The following is a 19469-nucleotide window of genomic DNA, read 5'->3' as shown; positions in this document are numbered from 1 at the left end:
TGTAGTGGCCTGTAGTATTTTTAGACCTCTGCCCTGAATGCAAGTTTCTTATATGACAGAGATGGAGGGGGGGGGGGGGGGTTTCAATCGAGTTTGCAATTGAAGATTTTTGAGGCGGTGCAAATATAGCTTCTGAAATAAATGATGCACTGTAAAGAAACAACCAGATGTGGGTCAGCGCCTCAAAGGTCTTGTGGAGAAGTCCAGTGTGATGTGGCCTAAAGTGTCTCGCATCCAAAACGTACCCAGTAACCAAAACACAATGAGCAGCCATGTTTGCAATTACCATAAAAAGACAGTAGAGCAGTTTGGAGAAAAAGTAATGGACAGATTTGTGAAATGAAATACCCCCTGTGGAACAAAACTCACGTAGTAACAATGAAGAGACACAAGGGGGCGACAGCAGCAGGGGAGTGCGGGCTCTGCTCACACCTCTATATATACAGTCTATGGGTCACACCTGTAGCAGCGACCCCTGGCGGCGGGTTGATGAAACTGGCAGTCTCTCCAACAACATCCAGAGCAAGGTGTGTGATGTCCGAGCCTCTGCCTTCACACCGCGTCTCCAACAGTAAGAACCGTGTTTCTGTTTTGCCTCACAGGAGCCGGACGAGTCTAATGATGCTAAAGCTAACGCATTCTACGTAGAGCTAGCGCAGGGCTGTCAGTGTTTTCTCCGCGGCGTGCTGCCCAGATGTTTCCACTGGGCTAGCTCACGTTAGCTAGCAACAGCAGCACACTAACACTAGCTTGTTTGTCCCTGTAGCTCAGTGTTGATGTTCTTCTCATTCAGCAGCGTTGGTTCAACACCTGCTTGTTGTTTGTTAGCTACGCTTTAATTCGACGGGAAGAGTTGAAGCAGGTCAGGAAGCGACAGCAACGATAGCCAGCAAGCTAATGTCATCCTACGTTTTTTTTTTACATTCAACGTAAGTAAAGCTAATTAGCATTTCTGTGGCAAATCGAACCCGGTTAAAGAGACGAGTAACGTCACTGCTCAGTTGACGTAGGTGGAATCAGTGTCACTTACGTACATTACGGAGGAAGTGGCACTGCCTGACCACAATGTGTTATTTGGCTGTTTTTACCTGGAACATGTCGCTAATCGAACATGTGGAAAAATTGAAGATTTACAGCGTCATAGCACTCATTGATCTGAGCCTCGACACTTTGTATCCTGAGCTGATGCTAAGACACTAAGGCCAATGGCAACAATAGCAAATATCTTAAAGCCCATTAAAAAAAGTTGTGATTCCTTTTAGATAATTGATTTTTAATTATTTTTTAAAACTAAGCTCCTGTCTGTCCCACGTGGCCTCTCACTGCACAGGGTCTGCTTCTTCCACCTTTGTGTTTGTCCTTTAGGCTGAATACCCTTTACTGTTTGTCCCCTCTCCTGTCTTTCATTATTCATTCCCCCCTGTGGAGCAAGGACCAGACAAAAAGAGAAGACAGGATAGATGGTGGTGTCGACAGACAACTCTGTGGGAGAGTCAAATTAAACCGTAGATTTAAAAAGAACCTCCACAGAGCATAGTAACGATGTGTGACAGATGCAGAAACACCTGTGTTTGTAATCTGGCATCTGTTGTTGCGTAAGCATTAATGTCAAGGTTGTTTGTCCTGGTGTGGGACTGCTGAATCCTCCAGAGGGACTTTCAGAGCTTCAAGTAAATAAACTCAAAAACAGCCTCTGATTGTACAACTGGTTCTATTTTGATAGAAAGGACATGTTAGTGTAAAAGCAGACATTGCACTTCATTGGTGTATAGTACATATCTGGAGGTGTTGTTAAAACATAGAGAGCTTATGCAATCTAAATGCAATATGGTTACATCATCCTATAGGTTCTCTCCTCCCTTTGGGGACAGCAGGCTCCAGAGGTGATTTGTTCACAGATTCCTCTCCCAAGGTGCTTCTCTGTGCCCATGTTTTCTACGTAAATATCCGCCCGCTTTAATAGTGAAATAGACACAAAGAACGAAAAGTGTTTTTCTCATGTCATGTCATGGAGTCGAAACTAAGTTAAAGCTTCTCTGTGTGTTAGACCACTGCCGGCAGATCATGTATGTTACAGCAAGCATGCAAAGTCGAAAGAGGTTTTCATACAAAAACATATTTTTAGATGTAAGTTGGTAGTGATTTTGACTATAGACTGGTTTACTTAAAATTACAGCTCATAAGTAGTTGGTATTGTCTCACAGACCTGAATGCAGAGAGCTGTTGAGAGCTGAAGTGTTGATTTTATTCTATATTAATTTATTAGACGATATTTTGTTGTGTTGATTACAATGTAGTTTTGTTTATTATATTTTGTTTGCCTTATGTAAGTAAATAGGGTCATTGGACAATATATGATTAATTGTATCTTATCATATACTTATTATATCCTGCTCTCCCCCTTCTTCTCTTCCTGTTTCTCCACACTTTTGCAAAACCTGTTCTCAGATGCTTACTTGTACTTTTGATTCACAGAGAGGTTTCAGATTTCCTTTTAGCTATTGTTTAAATCCTTTATTCAGAAGGGTTAAGGTTAGGGTTAGTGTTAAGTGTCAGGGGTTTCTCACAGGTTTAGGTCTTAAGCAAATTTGTCGGATGTCTCTCTATAATATGCATTATCAGATTTGTATCTCACAGTTAATGAGAGTATTCTGATGTCCTCAGAATTACTAATCACCATGTATATGGATATGTTTGTGTGTGTCCACATGTTCCACTGCACTAAAATCTGTTGGTGGGGAAAATGTTGGTGGTTGGTGGTTAAAGAGATTTAAGTCTCTAAAAGCCCTAGGGTTTGTTTGACGTCTTAGGAATGACGCTTAACTTGTTTTGTGTCCCTCCCTTTCTCGCTCTCATCTCTGAGCGACATCTGACTTTATCTGTGTTGCCATTTATTTGGTTACTGATATCTGCCTGTCTTTTGTCTCAGGCTTGAAGAAGGGCTTGTCTAATAGGTAGGACTGACCTTCAAGCTGAAAGGTCAGACACTGGGAGGGTGGATCCCAATGGATCATGGTGGTGAGCGTTTAAATCTTGTTTAAGCACAACACAAAATATAAGCTCAAAGTGTTTAAGAACAGCGACCTCAAAAACAACACTGATTGAATGTGGGTTATGATAAAAGTAACCTCAGCAAATACGCTGCTGACTGTGAAAGGGGCTTGGTGCCTTTTTTTCGATGCAGCACTGGTTAATTTGTCTTAAGCAGCAGCTGACAGTCTGACCTAAAAAATACAGGGAGCCGAAATGACATTCATTTGTTCTTTCAATATTTTACTTTACCATTATTACAATTTCAGATCATTCATTGTTTCATTAATAATTTATTTTTCCTCCAGGTTGGTGTGAGACATAGAGCAGCATAATGTCGCAACTTCCTGTGGACGGCGTTGACCTCTGCGATAACCTACCCAACCCTGAGGCCGCCCAAACTCAAAACCTCAACGAAACAAACACCAGCACACAAAATCAAAGTCTCTGTCCTTCACAAATCGAAGAGGGGGGTGGGCGCAGGCTCATCCAAAAACCCTCTCTCAACAACAATGGGAAGGATAAGGAGGAAGAACAGGGAAAGGAGAGATACACAGGAAGAGGCAGAGCGGAGGATGAAGAAGAAGACAATGATGAAGTGATGAAAGAAGAAGAAGAGGAGGAATCAGAGGAATCGAGCAGTCTTATTCGCGGCCAGTCTCCAGACAATATGACTGACTCGTCGTATTCAGAAACTGGTAGGTACATTCACACATGGACACACTGAAAGAGGAAATCATGCAGTTATATCATATATGTAGGTATATATGGATCCACATGTCACTCACAGTGTCATTTCAAATTTTTGCTTATTACTTTTTTCTGTTGCTATTTTCAAAACAACATTGCAGTCAAGGTTCACTCACTAATGGAAGGGCTTTTGTATGGAGGACCATACATGACATAAGTATAAATAAATAAATGTAGAAATAAATACAGAAATAAATAAAAAAGGAAATAAATAAATTGATACAGAAATAAATAAATAAATACGTTAATAAGAACAGAAATGTCTAAACAAATGTCTTATATATATTTCCACATTTATTTATTTTTTTATTTTTTGACTGCCCTCATTTCAGTCTGGTATGCTAATGAGAAAGGCGGGCCTAGCCGCAGTCTCATGCAGGATTGGTCACAGGAGTGTAATGAGCCAGCCCTTCTACTTCTGCCTTTCAATGCTAACTGGTGTCCAGTAGCTGTTTGCAGTGTTTAGCCGGTTCACACTTAAAATTAACTAGTTAAAGTTCAGAGGGTTAGTTTAGGTTATTTTTTATTGGGATGATTAAGGTGTCAGTAATCCTGACTGTGAGCGTCACGTCTCGTGTTCTACTGAGCACAAGGAGCGAGCAGAGAGGAGGAGGAAGCAGAAACTCCAGCTCGGTACAAACCAGCTGCAGCTTCTGCTCTGCCCGTGAAGCAGCTGATCTCTGAGCAGATGTGACCAGAGAAACTCGCTGTTTTCACTGTTTCCACTGTTCTACAAAGTCACTCAGCAACCGCTTCTTGGTGACGAGCTCAATTCTCAGTCACTGCTTCTGTCTCAGTGCGAGTGTGTTGCGCTGTGAGGGGCGGAGCCACGGGGCCTGTGTGTGAGTGTGTGTGTGTGTGTGTGTGTATAGCTCAGTTGACCAATCCTGCTCGAGACTGAGTTTGGGACCGCCTACCTCATTTACATATGGACAATTAAATATTGAAATATATAAATGTTGAAATAAAATGAAAGTTGGAATAAATGTGGGAATAAGTTTAACACATTGATTTATTTACTTCTGTATTTATGTCCACATATATTAATTTATTTCTTTATCTATTTCCACATTTATTTATTTCAACATTTATATATTTCAACATTTAATTGTCCATATGTAAATGACTGAGACTTGAGCTCCACACTGCGAAGCAGCTGCTGGGTGACTTTGTAGAACAGTGGAGTCAGCATTGAAAGGCAGAAGTAGAAGTGCTGGATCATTACACTCCTGTGACCAATCCTGCATGAGACTGCGGCTAGGCCCGCCTTTCTCATTAGCATACCAGACTGAAATGAGGGAATGACATAAATAAATGAATAAATGTGGAAGACATTTATTTAGACATTTCTGTTGTTATTAACGTATTTATTTCTGTATCAATTTATTTATTTCCTTTTTTTAAATTTATTTATTTCTGTATTTATTTCTACATTAATTTATTTATACTTAAGTCATGCATGGTCCTCCATACTTTTGTTGTGTTTTTAAGTGGTCAGCATTTCAGACTGAGGTCAGGGTGACGGTTGCTTCTGACCACACAAGACCTTGACCATATTTTATTATATTCATATGACTTGTTTATGTTGTTTATATGTTTTAATCCTATGCATGCTATTATGTCATAAGGAACACCAGTAGTATCATCTGTTTCTACTTACCTTGTTCCAATCTGGCACAAGTGTATCCTGCCAGGAGGTGAGAGGATCCTGCCATCCAGCTAAGCAAATGCTTAGTCTACAAATCTGGAGAGCTGAGTTTTATATAAACAAGTTCATGCACACACTCACACAAGTTAATTAAGTTCTTAAACATAATTTGATTGTACATTGGCTGCTCTCCACTCCTTGTTTTAGAGAGTATTCAGTGTTTTTAACAGGAAACAAATGCTCATAGCGAGGGAGTGAGCTCATTTTGTTTGCTCCATTCTTTGTGAGTCTTCTTTGTCCAGTGATTTGTTTCTACAAAATATAATCACACAAATTAAAGCTTATAGCAATCAAACATTTTAAGATTTATTTAATCTGTCATAAAGCCCTTTTTTTTTAACAGCTCAAATTTGAGTGTATTGGATCATGATGATCTAAAGATTCCTTTCCCAGCTCTATATGTCAGTATTGTTCTGGCACATCTATATACACCTGTGTATAACCTCAGGAGTTTTAGACAGCTGTGTGTGAGCCATGTTGTTCACATTCATAAGCTTCCTCATCTGTTTTTCCAGTTTGACATAGTCTTACTTTCAATCTGCAGGCAGCCTGTTGGAGACTCCATATCCTTTCAGCCCTGGGACCAGTGCAGACTCTACATCCCCTGTCATCCCAGTGATCAGTCCAGAAACTGCATATCCCATCAGTCCAGTGGAAGTCAATCTGAGTGATGTCAGTGTGGACTCTCTCACATCCAGCACTGGATCAGGTGCCTTCACCGCAGGGCCTATTCACTCTACTACACTAACTGCGACCTCAGACACCAACTGCACCAGCCCAACTGGGACTACATGTATCACAGAAACTACAGACAGGATTGCAGAAATGTCCACTGCAGAACTTCTTACCTCATCTACGGACCCCGTCTTCAACCAGGGGTCTGCCAGTTCATATGTAGGACCTGTCTCCTCAACCGCAGAGACATTTTCAGTAACTGATAGCACCACTCGGCTCAACACCTCCATGCCTTCCACTGCAATGAGTGCAACTACAGGACCCCTAGCTTCAACCACAGGGCCTATAACCTCAAACGGGGAACATATTGCTTCCATACCAGTGCCCTCTTGTTTCTTAGTCTCCACCTGCTCAACTGGGACTATTCCAAGCCCGGCTTTGCTGAAATATCTGGAGCAGTTGGCACAAAAAGGAGATGACGGTCACCTTCCACACTATCTGCACCAGGTAACCTGTCTGTCCTACTTCTGCTGTATGAGAGATACTATAAGCTGTTTATGACCACTAAAAAGAGCACACTCTTCTCTTTAATGGTTTCTCCCAGTTGTTTCTAAGTGTCTGTCTATCACTTCAAACTTTGCTTCCATACTAGTTATTAAATTACTGTTATCCACTCAACCCCATAATCGGAATGGCACTTTGTACCCTAAGGCAAGGGTGTCGTTAGGGTCTGTGCGCACAACGTAAAAAACATGCGGTCTCAGTCTTTCTCTGTGTGTTTCTCTTCCTCATACACATCTTCATGACTGAACATGTATGTTCTAGGGAGGGTGGATATTACTGTCAGTTTGATTCATACAGGCTTGTACCAGGCACACCTGAGCTATGCTTACTTCAAGGCAAACACGTGTTTGTATGACGGGAAAAGAGAGAGGCAGTGGAATTTTGTTCAGTGATTTGTGTTTCTTTGACAAATGACTGTTTTTGCCTGATAGCTTAAATCTTAACTTTGTCAGTAAAATGTTTCTTTAGAGAAACAGCACTTACATAGCTGTTTACAATCAGTTTTACCTGGAAAAAAACAAGATAAGACTTGATTAATCCTGAAAGAAATTATTTTAAGTAGGACTACTTCTGAAAATACTCCCCAAAATAATGATTCAGAGGTTCATTAAAGATTGGCATCTCTTAAGTCTTTTAAAACTGTAGTTGTATTTTATACCGACATCCGGGCTCCATCTCCCAAGATTGTGATGTCTGTGTTCATTCATGCTGCTGTTGGCATGAGACATGACTAATTAAAATTCTAAAGTAATTTTGATGGGCAAGAAAACAAACATCACAAGAATGGTTCTGTTCTGGAAAAAACTTCAGCCAGGTTAAAGAATTGAATTGAATCGAGTGAGATTGATAAAGTTTTCTATTAAATGTTAATACAAATCTTGGGTGGGTTTATCCTTAACAGGTATAGACGTAGCCTCCAATCAAAGAGAGTTAAAATAATATGATGAGCTGATTTAGTTATTAAATGAAACCGCAAACTTTTTTCAGCTGGAGAACGTTCAAAGGGAAACATGTGAGGACGACAGAAGAATGGACAAATTCTTCAGGCTTTATTGATGACATGTTGGGGTCTGTTGAGGGTCAGAAAGATATGCATGTAGTTTTAGGAGTTTTATTTATTATACTGAGGTTTAAAAGTGCTTTAGGTATAATATAATAGATAAAACATAATGTCCCAAAAATCGCAAATATTCTCATATTTGAAGGAATGAAAGAATACATTTTCATTATTACATTTAAATTTATTTTCACATTTTTAGTGTTTCAGGTTTTTAGAATCCCTCGCTGGATTTTGAGATTGATTGGCACTTTTTGTTGATGTGTGTTGCTTCTCTGTGATGCAACAGATGTGTTACTAAAAGCCAAAAAGAAGAGAACTAACTTAAATCCCTGAGTTCCAACTAAATTACATGTCCTAACAGTTTTCTAGAAGTGATTCCGACGTCACACTAGCAATCACTTCATTAGAAATGCAAGAGCCTTTTGTGCCCTCCTTTCTTCCTGTCTGTCTCTGCCCCTCTCTTTCTTGCATACACTCACACACATACACAGACACACTTGTCTTGTTCTGTGATCAGCTGAGCAGCTTGAAAGCGACACTTGCTGAGGAGAGGTAGAGTGTCGACCATGGTCCTTTCGTTTTTCTGTCTTTCTTTTCATTCTCTCATTCTCTCATTTTCAGTCAGCGTGTCCTAAATGCAGAGCATTTGCTTTTCTGTTGTATTGTGTTTCTGAGATCAGATTGTGGTTTTTCTGTCTAAGGGAATGATTGTAGCTGCAGCAGTGCACTTTCTGTGTTTCAGCTTGGTTTAGTGGGGTGTTTTGATGATTTATCTAAGTTTGTTCGACTTAGTGTTCTTGTATTTGGTAAGGTTCTACTTATATTTATATCTTGTTTCGTATACTTGAGGAATAGTTTCAGTCCGGTTTTAAACACATATGATAGTAGTACCATGATACTTTCTGTTGCATAACTGATGCCATGGTTTTGATTAGAGATGATAAAATCATACATTTTATTATAGCTTATAACCTCTGTCTCTCCCTCTCTCTCTCTCTGCAGATTGCTGAGGCCTTTGTCATTCAAAAAGACTGTATCCTTATCACTGTGTGTGCGTGTGTGTGTGTTGTGGATGGGGTGCCGGTGAAGGGCAGCTATTATTTTCATGTTTGTCTCATTTATTTATGTCCTGACTTCTCACCTTGCTACTCACATGCTTGTCTATAAAAGTGATTTTCTTTTTCTTTGTTATTCATTTCGATTGTGTGATTTTAAAACTGTATTATTTAACATGCTGAACTGCAGAGCTGGAGGATTTGGAGCAACTTGTTGCAGTGAAGCGGATTATTTGATGAGTTGCTACCTTTACAGTTGAAGTTGTTAAAAAAGAGAGCAAGTTTTTGAGTAGACCAAGGAGGAAATAGTGGAATAGAGAAGGCAATAAGAGAAACTGCTGAACAGAAGTAGAAAAGGAAGTGAGTAAATGTCAGCAGAATTGCATATGGTGTAACAGAGAATAAGTTGTAGCACTATATGAGCTGGCTTCTACAGAACGCCCAGATATTCACAGGGTAGAGAGGCTCAGAGAAAGAGGGCACACACATAGACATTTTTTCTCTCTACAATGGTGCCAGACGCCATGTGCCAAATTGGTGTATAATAGAGCATTTTGGGTATGAAGACGCTTATTAGTGACATTATAAAATCAGGCAAACTGCCTGAGGGTTTTAGTTTTTGATAAATCAACCAGTCTATCAGGTATCATTATGTCACCTCCCTTTTAAGGTATATTGTGACCGTACTGTGCATGCATCATCTGCACAATCGCAGACTCCATAAAGACAAAGTATAAAACGGAGTGGGAGGAAGATGGGAATGCATGAAAGGGAAGACGAAAGGCTGGATAGCAAGAATGAGAAAGAATAGGATATTTTCAGAGAGGTTTAATCTGAGGCAGGAGACACAGTGGAAGGAAAGAAATAAAAGAGCCAAACAGAAGAGAAAGCGAGCTTAGCGATGTCATGCATGTATAAAGGGAGAGGAAGAGAGAGAAAGCATTGAGGCATTTCAAAGAAGGATTGTGTTTTCGCTGCTCATATCCATAAACATGAGAGACTGCATCCTGGAGCACCCTCACCCTCCGTCTCTATTGGCCTCTCTAGAATTCCTCCACTCCTCCTTACTCTGTCTTTCTGTTTTTCACTCTCTCCTTCTTTCTCCTTTTACTTTCTTCAGTGGGAACAGTTTGCGATAAATAAGTCTGTATGTACTTGGTGCGGTTGGCATCATTGATGTGTTTCTTAACCTGTGGCGTTCAGACCAGCAGGCGTTACGGTGCATCCAACTAGAGAGACTCTATCACCAGAGAATATTGGACAACCTGAATACACTCAAGGAGCATTGGGGTAACACACTTGCATTACAGCACACATACATCAGATGATCACATTTACAATTGCATTGCAAACATTTGTCTATTTAACAAAATTGATTGTAATATTCATTATATGACTTTAACATCATGAAATGAATGATAGACTAATAAACTAATAAGTCTAGCACTGGTTACTTTACATATTACTATTACTTTCATAGTCATCTTTGTCATCAGGTATAACATTAGCCTATGTATCTTCTCTATTGTATCCTAATAATATACACTATATTTAGTGTAGTTTCAGTGATCATATAAAATCCCATTAGGAAACATTAAGGACTAGGGAGCTTGATTGCATCTTTATTGTTTTCAAGGGAGCTGAACTCATAGAGGCGTCCTCACACTAATGACCAGGCTCCTAACCACCAGTATCTCTCTGTTTCTCTGTCACTCTCTCATAGAGAGTCAGTGTAAAAGGACTTCTTCTGACCTGGCATCCGAACATCTGGACACTCTTAAACACATCTGCCAGACACACAGTCGGTCAGTCTGCATTCATGGATGTGTTTGTTTTTGTATTTGTACTCTCTTCATGAACCTTCTTTGTTTTTACTAAGCTCACTATAATTTCTTAAAAGCATTTTCTTGCTTTTATTGTGCTCTGAAAGCAACAGGGGGAACTTGTATTATGTACTTTGTATTGTTTTGTTGGGTCAAGTTGACCATAAACCAGTACAACATTTTGTGGAATATTCCTGTTGACTCTCTACCAGAGTCAGGCATCAAAATCAATCAATTTTATAGCAGTCAAACATTTCAAATTATTATTATTAAAATGATGGCTAACAAGATTTGTGTTTGCTAAGTGACCTGTATTTCTGATTGGCCAACAAGTCATGAGTACATGCATTACAGGGATTAGATTCATAACCATTACCATGTGCAATTCCCCTCTGAGATGCTACATGAATTCAGTTAATGCTGAGTAAGATTGTTTTCCTAACTTTTTTTTGGTCTTTCTACTCATTCAACTTATCTCTGTATGGGAATCTAGTTAATGTTTTATAGGAGCACATGTGACTTGTTTCTTTAAATATACGGAATTAGATGGTTTTAGGGCTGCCGCGATTCGTCGACGTCATCGATTACGTCGACGCTGAAAATGCGCCGACGCGTATAAAGTGCGTCGACGCATTTTTTTTTTTAAACCGCTGGGCACATGCCGCCATAGACTATGCATGCTGCGGCTGGGGCAGCAGTCGCCCCGGAGCCCTCCCCTCAAGTTGTTTTTTTTTTTTTTTTTGGGGGGGGGGGGGGGGGGGGGGCCTCGTCCACGGCGCCTCACGGCGTCGCTGGTGCGGGGGCTTCCTTTCTCTTGGACCGCGGGGCGGTGTCCGTCGCAGGTGCGGACGGCGGCCCGGCGCGGGTCGGGTCCTACTCGAGTCACCTCAGCTACGGCGCCCGCTGAGGGAAAGCTCCGTTCGCGCGGGGGGGGGGGGGCGCTAGACTGAGTCCAGAACATGTGGACATGCTGACATTCTTACCTTACAACACACATGTCTAACTAACGTTTGAGTTTGATTTTGAGCTGGACACCATTGTTTCTTATACTTTAAAAATGTTGCACTTTGTTTAATATGCAGACCTAACTTTTTTATTTTGATAAGGGGTTAAATAGAAACTTTGATATCTTTTTGAGTTGCACTGCTGACTTAACTTATATGCCCTCTTTTTTATTTATTTTTATCACGTTGGAGTTGCTAGTTTAAACCTACAGTTTTGCACTTTAATATTTGATCCTTTCTTTACATTTTGTTTTGTGCTGCATTATACGATGACATACAGTTTGTTGTTGTCAAAATAAAATTAATTGAAATGAATGGTCAATTTGATTTTTTTGGAGGAAAATCAGTCGTTTAGATTAATCGACTAATCGATAAAATAGTTGTCCGATTAGTCAATAGAAAAATAGTCGTTAGTGGCAGCCCTAGATGGTTTACATGTTAAATGTGTGGTGATATATTTGAAAGTTGTTGGAATATTTCAGTAAATGTTTATTTCTACAACTAGATATAATAACAAGACTGCTAATAAGCAGCATATTATTCTCTTCTATCATGCGTCTGTGTTTGTGTGTGTTGTTTGCTGAGGAGTGTGTGGCTATGTGTATGTGCATGTGTGGTGAGCTCTGCAGTGATAGTTCCAACATATGGCCCTTTGCTGCTGCTGCACTTTCAGACACTTGAGCCTTAACACTCCTAAGGTTTCACCTCGCTTAACTGACTCAGACAAACACGCACGCTCGCACACGCACACACACACACACACACACGTTGTAATAGCAAGGGAAATGTGTTCGGGCTAATATTAGATTGGTAGAGTAGAGAAGGGTCACCCAGGTTTCAAATATTCATTTACTAAAACCAAGAACAGTCTCCAACTCTTTGTCTCTCTCTCTCTTCGGTTCATAGACCAAGTTCAAGAGATGCTGTGGTAAGACATTCATACATTTTTGTGTATATTTGTGTGTGTGACAGAATGAGTGTACGTGCATGTACGTATATGATGACGCAGAATTACTTTGTGTTTTGTATTTCAGCTTATTCACTGATGTCCTTATATGTAAAACATATATTTTAAGCATCCATGGTGTTAATTATAGTTCTGCATGTCATTCAGTAAAGTTCAACTCACACATTACTTTGTTGTGTAGTGTATGTAAATGTAGTGTATCTCTACAGATGTATTTATTTGTGTATTTGTGTATATGAACAGCGTGCTTCTCTGGACTCTTTGAGGCCTACAGTTGAAGAAGGTGCTGCTCTGCTCTCATGTTTCTCAGGTGAGTGAGTGAGTGGGTGTATTTATCTCAATGTGTGAGTGTTGTTGAGTCTGAATGTTTACTGTAAACGCAAACCACTTATGTTTTACAGCCAACCAAACCAAACTAGACGTATTTCCCATTAGTTACCTTGACTGTGGCTAATTTTTCCTTTCATAACCATCTGAACATCTGTAACCCTTGCGAATAAAATAAAAGATGTCCGTTTTGTGCTATTGATTCATCATGAAGCTGTGTTTATCTGGTGCACAGTGATCGCATGTGTGCCTGCCTGAATATTATTCATATTCAAGTTATTTCTCAAAGGCATGCAAAACCATTGGTTTATTGACAAGAGCCTCTATTCAAGTCATGAGACATATAACCTTTGAATATTTAGTATATTTTCAGTGAACTGTTTTATCCATCAGATATTATGGTTGGGATAACGTCATACTATGTGTGTGATGGCATTGTATTTTCTAACATTTGAACTAAAATGAAAGTAAACATGATGAACATAGAGACATGGCAAAGTACCATTTAGTTACACTTGCACACGCACAGCACAGAGGAATGTGATGACCTGAAAAAAAAATATTTTTGTTATCAGATCAACAAAACCTGCTTAGTGTTGCTGTTGTTCAAACTTGCTGCTCTTGAGGACTCACCTAAAAGTTCAGTTTGTAGGATTTGGTGGCATCTAGCTGTGAAGTTGCATATTGCAACAAACTGAATACCACCCACCTTACCCTCTCTTCCCAAGCATCTGGAAAAACCTACAGTAGCATTCTAGTGATATAAAAACTTGATCGGCCATCAGCCAGTGTTTGGTTTGTCTGCTCTGGGCTTCAGTGTAAACTGCTTCTGATGTAGGGAGGGCTTGTTCTGTTATAGATGTGACATGTATATTTTCTTTTGTGTACACTAAGCATGTGTAGATTTTCTTCCACGTGTCATTCATATTTTAGGAAAATGCAACAATATGTCGTACTCAATTTTCAAGCGATGTTTACATGGAAAATCAGATATACAGCTTCCATTGCATTGTACTTTGTGAGTGATATTGTCAACGTAGCATTCATTATGATTCTATTTACATAAAGTAGGAGAGTTAGGCCTACAGGAACTAACACTTCTTTTTTTTTATTCAACTGCATCAAGGCAGAGGAAATGGTTTCATCCCTTTCTAAGGCATAGATCTTTTTTTTCTTTTTAAACTCTTTAAGCTTTCTCTGTCCCCTTTATTATCTACCTCTTCTCTTGCCACTGTCCATCCCCCATCGAAACTCATTCTCCTCCTCTTCTCCCCATTCTTTTTTGTATCCAGCTGATCAAGTTGACAGAGGGACGGAACAGAGAGACAACGACTCCTTTCCTCAGAGCGGTGATCCAGTCACCCCCTCCATTAATTTGACCGACAGGCTCAGTCTCCCTGAGATCGCAGATAAGGACAGTGAAGACCCAGACAGGGTTTTAGACGGGAGGGATGGTTTCCATGGATCTCAGATGACTTACGAGCAGGGCAGTGATAGAGAGGGAGGCGAGGCAGAAGGGGGGTTGGGACACACCATTCCAGCCATAGAAAATGGTCTGCACCCCTCTACAGCTGGAGAAATTGATCAGTCCAAACCCGCAGAGCAGCAGGGAGGAGATTTAGGTCTAGCAGAGGAAAGGGTAGAAGAGGAGAGGAGCGTAGAGGAGGCTTTGGAGATGGATGATGAGGGAGAGGAAGATGATAAGGAGAAGCAGAAAGAAAGAGACTTTGCATTCTATCAGAGAGCGCTCCCAGTGGATAACCTGGGCAGCGGGGCAGAGGTGGAGGAAGAACAGCTGCAACAGGAAGTCCCAGCTGAAGAGAAATTTCACGAGCATACCCAGGTATATATCAGAATGTGTTGGCTTCTTTAAGTAGTTTTGAGATTAGAGATTCTGAAACTGAGAAAGAAATTGTGATACAATCGTCCACAACCTCATATCATGATTCCCCATTTCCGACCTGCTGTTACCACTGCAAGTGCAACCTGTTGAGCTCTGTTTACTCTACTAATTTGAAAAAAATAGCGTGTAAATCAAAAAATATTCTACATAAACTTAGGGCAGAATGTTTGATTAGCCTAATGCAGAACCCCCTTCCAGGCACATATAGGTCTGTAGTGTTGGAACATTTTGGGGACTCACTCCCCACAAAAAAATAAACAAAGCATGAACAAAGCCATGGATTTGTAGAATCTTTATGGTCTGATCAAAACCATTTAAAATGAATCATAGGAAATACAAAGTCAGTAAATATTTGGAAGTAATGTGTTTTCTGTGTGGTCTTAGTTTTTTGGCAGTGATTTTAATTGACTTAATTTGTATTTTTCTTGGTTCCTTGAGACACGATGGCTATCACAGCTCATGTTTACGACTCACTTCCTGTATTAATAAGAATGAATTGTTGCTGGAAATATCAATGTATCACTTCCTCTGTTCCATACTTACGTCCTACCTTGCGCAGTCGAATAAAGTAGAGCAACAAATAGGATTACCCTCTTCACAAATGTATATTACCTCATTCCATTATCACAGCAGGAGAGCACTGAAACATGCCTGCACCAGGAGGTCCATCTCACTCAGGAGGATCATGTAAAGCAGCAGGAGCAGCATGAGGAGGAAAAGGAAGAGGAGTATGAAGTAGAGCAAGCTGACCTCATCAGAGAAGCTGCCCCATTGGACGACATGGCTAAACTCATCACTGTAGAGGAGGTGAGAAGATTTAAATACTAGAGACAAACGATAATGAATTGATTAATAAACCAAACCTTATTAGTTTAGCACTTGTTGTACAGTTCAGTTCACAGATCTTCATAGATGACTGACAACCACTGTCTTAGATTTATATACAATATGAAGAGACAGACAAGAGAGTGTTTTTGACCTGAACAGCATTTATTGTTGTGTATGTAGTGATGGCACCACCTACTGCCAAAAGGATGTAAGCCTCGTTTTACAACTTTAATTTGACCAAAGTCTACACTTGATGGGGTGGACCATAATGCGTGATTAGTGAGGGTTGACCATCGCTGCGTGACGGACGCAGGAAGTGATGTGTTTATCCTTACTCGGTGCAAAAAACTCAAGCAACACGGGGCCGTTTCGCCCGGTCCCTGTTCCCTGTTTAGGTCCCGCAAGTGCTCACAGCCCTAGTTATTCCTGAATCCGGCTGTCTGCCGCCACACGGCCATGTTCATTCATTGTTGTTAATTATATATTTCATGCTTTCTGTGTTGAACATTAGATGAGTGACGTCTAATGTGTTTAACTTCTATCTAACATTTATCACAGCAGCGTGGTGCCTGGCACAGTGAGATAGTAAATCTGTTGGAAGGGACGTTGATAGTTGGGTTTAAAGTTCATTTCTGCTGATTGTATGGGGTTTATTACAGCTGGGGGAAGTGATCGGTGCAACATTGTCAGTGAAGACGGACAGATCACATTGTCTTTTTGTTGTAAGATTCTGTTAATGTGTCGGTTAAAATCTTTGTTTTGTTTCTTTTCAGATGTCTCCTGCGTCTGGCCTGGTCTCCATATTGAAGAGGAGGAGTGTTCGTGTGGATAACGTGAGTGTGTCGTCGAGTTCAGAGACCTGGCCTGACAAACCCACTGCCAAAAGACGAGTCCGCTTCAGAGTGCCTGACGATGAGGAGCAGGGTGCGTGTTTTTGTTAATTGCCTACAATTCATAGATACTCATCACTCCATATATACGTTGAAACAGAATTAACAGGCTTACTGACAGGGTTAACTCACACAGTTTCTAAATTGCTTGTGACTTTGTTGATAGTATTTGATCAATTATAACTTTCCAATCACACATTCTAAATCCTTTCCTGTAACTCTCTGTCTCTCCCTCTGTCTCTCTCTGTAGACGTTGGCGGTGGAGACTCCTGCCTGCTTCTCTTCCTGCTTTGTCTGGTCACTGTAGTGATCAGTGTGGGTGGCACCGCCCTTTACTGTGCTCTGGGGGATGCCCACTCCTCAGTGTGTCATGACTTCTCCAGAAATGCAGACTTCTACTTTGGCCAGATCCAGCGGGGGATCACTCATATGCAACATTGGTTTACGCCTGGGTCATAGCAGCAAACACTTTGACAGCACCCTGGAGTCACTGGCCTTACTGTTTTTTTTTTACTGTAGGCTACAGGTAATGGTGTCAGGTGGCTGCTACGGTCACTGCCACCCTTTTGAAGTAAGTGGCCATTATGCCTCCTAACTGACTATAGGAGTAGATCAGATACAGTAAGCATTAGCTCGCCTCCTTTTTTATGTTCTGTGAATCAAATTCCAAGGTTCACTGAGACTCCAAGTCATACATTAGATATCCCATAAGAAAACTAGATGAAATGAAAAGCAGAGTAGAGGAGGAGGAACCGACCTACAACCCTCTACACCCTGTCCAGAGTTAGGAGGTCTAGATCAAATTGAACAGCTGTGACCCACAGAGATGTAAAAAAAAGAAATATATATTGTACAGTTTGCTAACTGTGGGGCAAAGGGACTCTCTCTCTCCCCACTGCACAAACAGGTAGTGGCCCAGCAGCATTTTACAGACTGCTGCAACCACTGCTGTTGCTTTTATTGTTGACGTTTTTTAGATCAAAATGAAATTTTAACTAAGGAAATTGTTGTGTTTTAATCCTGTCTTAAACCTTAAGATGAATGTTTGGGGCTCATTGTTAACCTTTGTGTGATCTTAGGGGCATTTCTACAGTGTACTGTCTCATAATAGATTTAACGGGTTATTTTGGTGTTTTTCAAACCTGAGCTGCTAATGGACAACAGGCATGTCAAATAGGTCCATGGGGGAAAGAACATGATTGCATTGCATTGTATGTATATTGTAATGGGCTGAAGAGCTCGATATCAGCCCTACAGACATACACATAAACACTTTCCCCCTTCGCTGCCGTGTTCTGTGTAAGTACCAACAACACATTTACAGCGAGCTGACATGGCTGTCTCTGGAGACTTCAAAGTCTTAACTGCCCATTTGTGTTTTTGAGCTAATTTTAGCTTTGCGTAGCATATGCAACATGCACAGGAACACAGTGCACCTCTGTATATATTTTCAGGAGAATGTTTATTAACATGTTGTACATGAGACTGGTACGATTTTAAGTATATTGCAATATTTCAACAGGCATTGTTCTGTTGGTCGTAGACTAAACGTTGATTTAACATCATTTAATCAGCAAAACAAAAAATCCATATCCATAAGAACTTCTTTCAGGTTTACTGTGAAAAGTAAATATCATATATCAGTTATGCACATTTCAACAAAAAATACTCAACTCCATATGTGGAATATCTCAGTAAAATATACAGCTGATGAATGAGCGATGTAAAAATGTTTGTAGGAATAACTATTCAGTGTACTTCATCAGTACAGCCTTGATGTTGATGGATCAGTCCTGGTCTGTCTGTCTGTATCTTTGCTGTTTCTGAGAGAGTCTGGGCATCATCCTTAATGTGTAATTAGTTTTTTTGCAATTCAGAAAGATTTATGCCACCACTTGGTCTTTTTAAAGATTCAGCTTAATAACATTTGTCTTATGTGATTACAGCGGCCAAATTAGATCTTAAAATTTCCTTAGGAAGAAGGAGAAAGTTTGGTCTGGAAAAAGTCTCACTTTCTGGATAAAGTTTCAGCCTTTTGTCCCTGAAACCAAACTCAAACCTGTGTTTCATCTCTTATTTCCAACAATTTGATGTCCGGTTCATTATTTTTCCCTTCATTTGCTTTTGTAGTGAATGCCATAAAAAGTGCCCTAGAAAAACCACGTATCTTACATAGGTCTTATTTGTTAGTGAGTAAAGACAGAAAGGACATATTCAAGTGTCTTAACTATGCATTTTAACAGATGAAGATAGAACAGTGTTTTCTTTCTATCCCAGTGTGGGACTCACAAAACCCTGAAAACTAATTTAAAGATATGAGGTTTTCCCAGCACGTAGTGATTAGTAGATTGAGTCTTGCTTTATTATTTGCACATGTCGTCTGGCTGGTTCAGACAACTATCACTCAAAAGAAAACATCTTATTTAATCTTTTAGATGATTTAAATTATTTATAATACTAGAGATGTCAAGTGTAAGTGGTTAAGAATATAAACATCTTTAGTTTTGGTTTCGCTTGATTGTTGTCTTCATACATCGCATACTGTAAGTCTTTCATCTCATGTCATTGTTGTTAAAGAGGCTTTGAAAGAAAATCAGCCTACGAATATCTTCCTCTGTGTCACTGTACATACATACATGCATGTTACCTAATTATATTAATTTCAATACTGTGCTTCTGCTGTCAGTTGCGTCCTTCACACAGACTGTAAAAGGTTCCTGTTTCTTCCATCTTAAAACGCAGGATATGCGACTTGTTTTTACTTATTGTTTTTTAATAGAACATGATGACATGATTTCTGTGTGTGAATCAGTCATGTGTACCACTATTATCAAACTGATGAAGGGTGTTTATTATGAATTCTTTAATGAATTTTTTTCACCTTT

General features: G+C 40.1%; 1 protein-coding gene across 1 annotated transcript; it reads left to right on the top strand.

Annotated features, from left to right (window-relative positions):
* Positions 1 to 511: 511 nt before the first annotated feature.
* Positions 512 to 19257, top strand: cnsta (consortin, connexin sorting protein a). Its single transcript, XM_061068844.1, has 13 exons — positions 512 to 571; positions 2930 to 3018; positions 3339 to 3728; positions 6033 to 6670; positions 8790 to 8820; positions 10046 to 10132; positions 10566 to 10647; positions 12576 to 12597; positions 12880 to 12946; positions 14256 to 14806; positions 15500 to 15673; positions 16468 to 16618; positions 16835 to 19257. Exons 3-13 carry the CDS (start codon positions 3365 to 3367, stop codon positions 17041 to 17043), a joined length of 2376 nt encoding a protein of 791 aa, XP_060924827.1. The 5' UTR covers positions 512 to 571; positions 2930 to 3018; positions 3339 to 3364; the 3' UTR covers positions 17044 to 19257.
* Positions 19258 to 19469: the final 212 nt, after the last annotated feature.

Source organism: Limanda limanda, chromosome 3, assembly GCF_963576545.1.
Source record: "Limanda limanda chromosome 3, fLimLim1.1, whole genome shotgun sequence".
Taxonomy (NCBI): Eukaryota; Metazoa; Chordata; class Actinopteri; order Pleuronectiformes; family Pleuronectidae; genus Limanda; species Limanda limanda.
This window is presented reverse-complemented; position numbering and strand designations above follow the sequence as displayed.

Excerpts from the sequence above, each read along its gene's own strand:
- cnsta (XM_061068844.1), top strand. The coding sequence starts at position 3,365 with ATGTCGCAACTTCCTGTGGACGGCGTTGACCTCTGCGATAACCTACCC. Across the intron at positions 3,729-6,032 it reads CTCGTCGTATTCAGAAACTG|GCAGCCTGTTGGAGACTCCA; the intron begins GTAGGTACATTC and ends TTCAATCTGCAG. Across the intron at positions 15,674-16,467 it reads AACTCATCACTGTAGAGGAG|ATGTCTCCTGCGTCTGGCCT; the intron begins GTGAGAAGATTT and ends GTTTCTTTTCAG.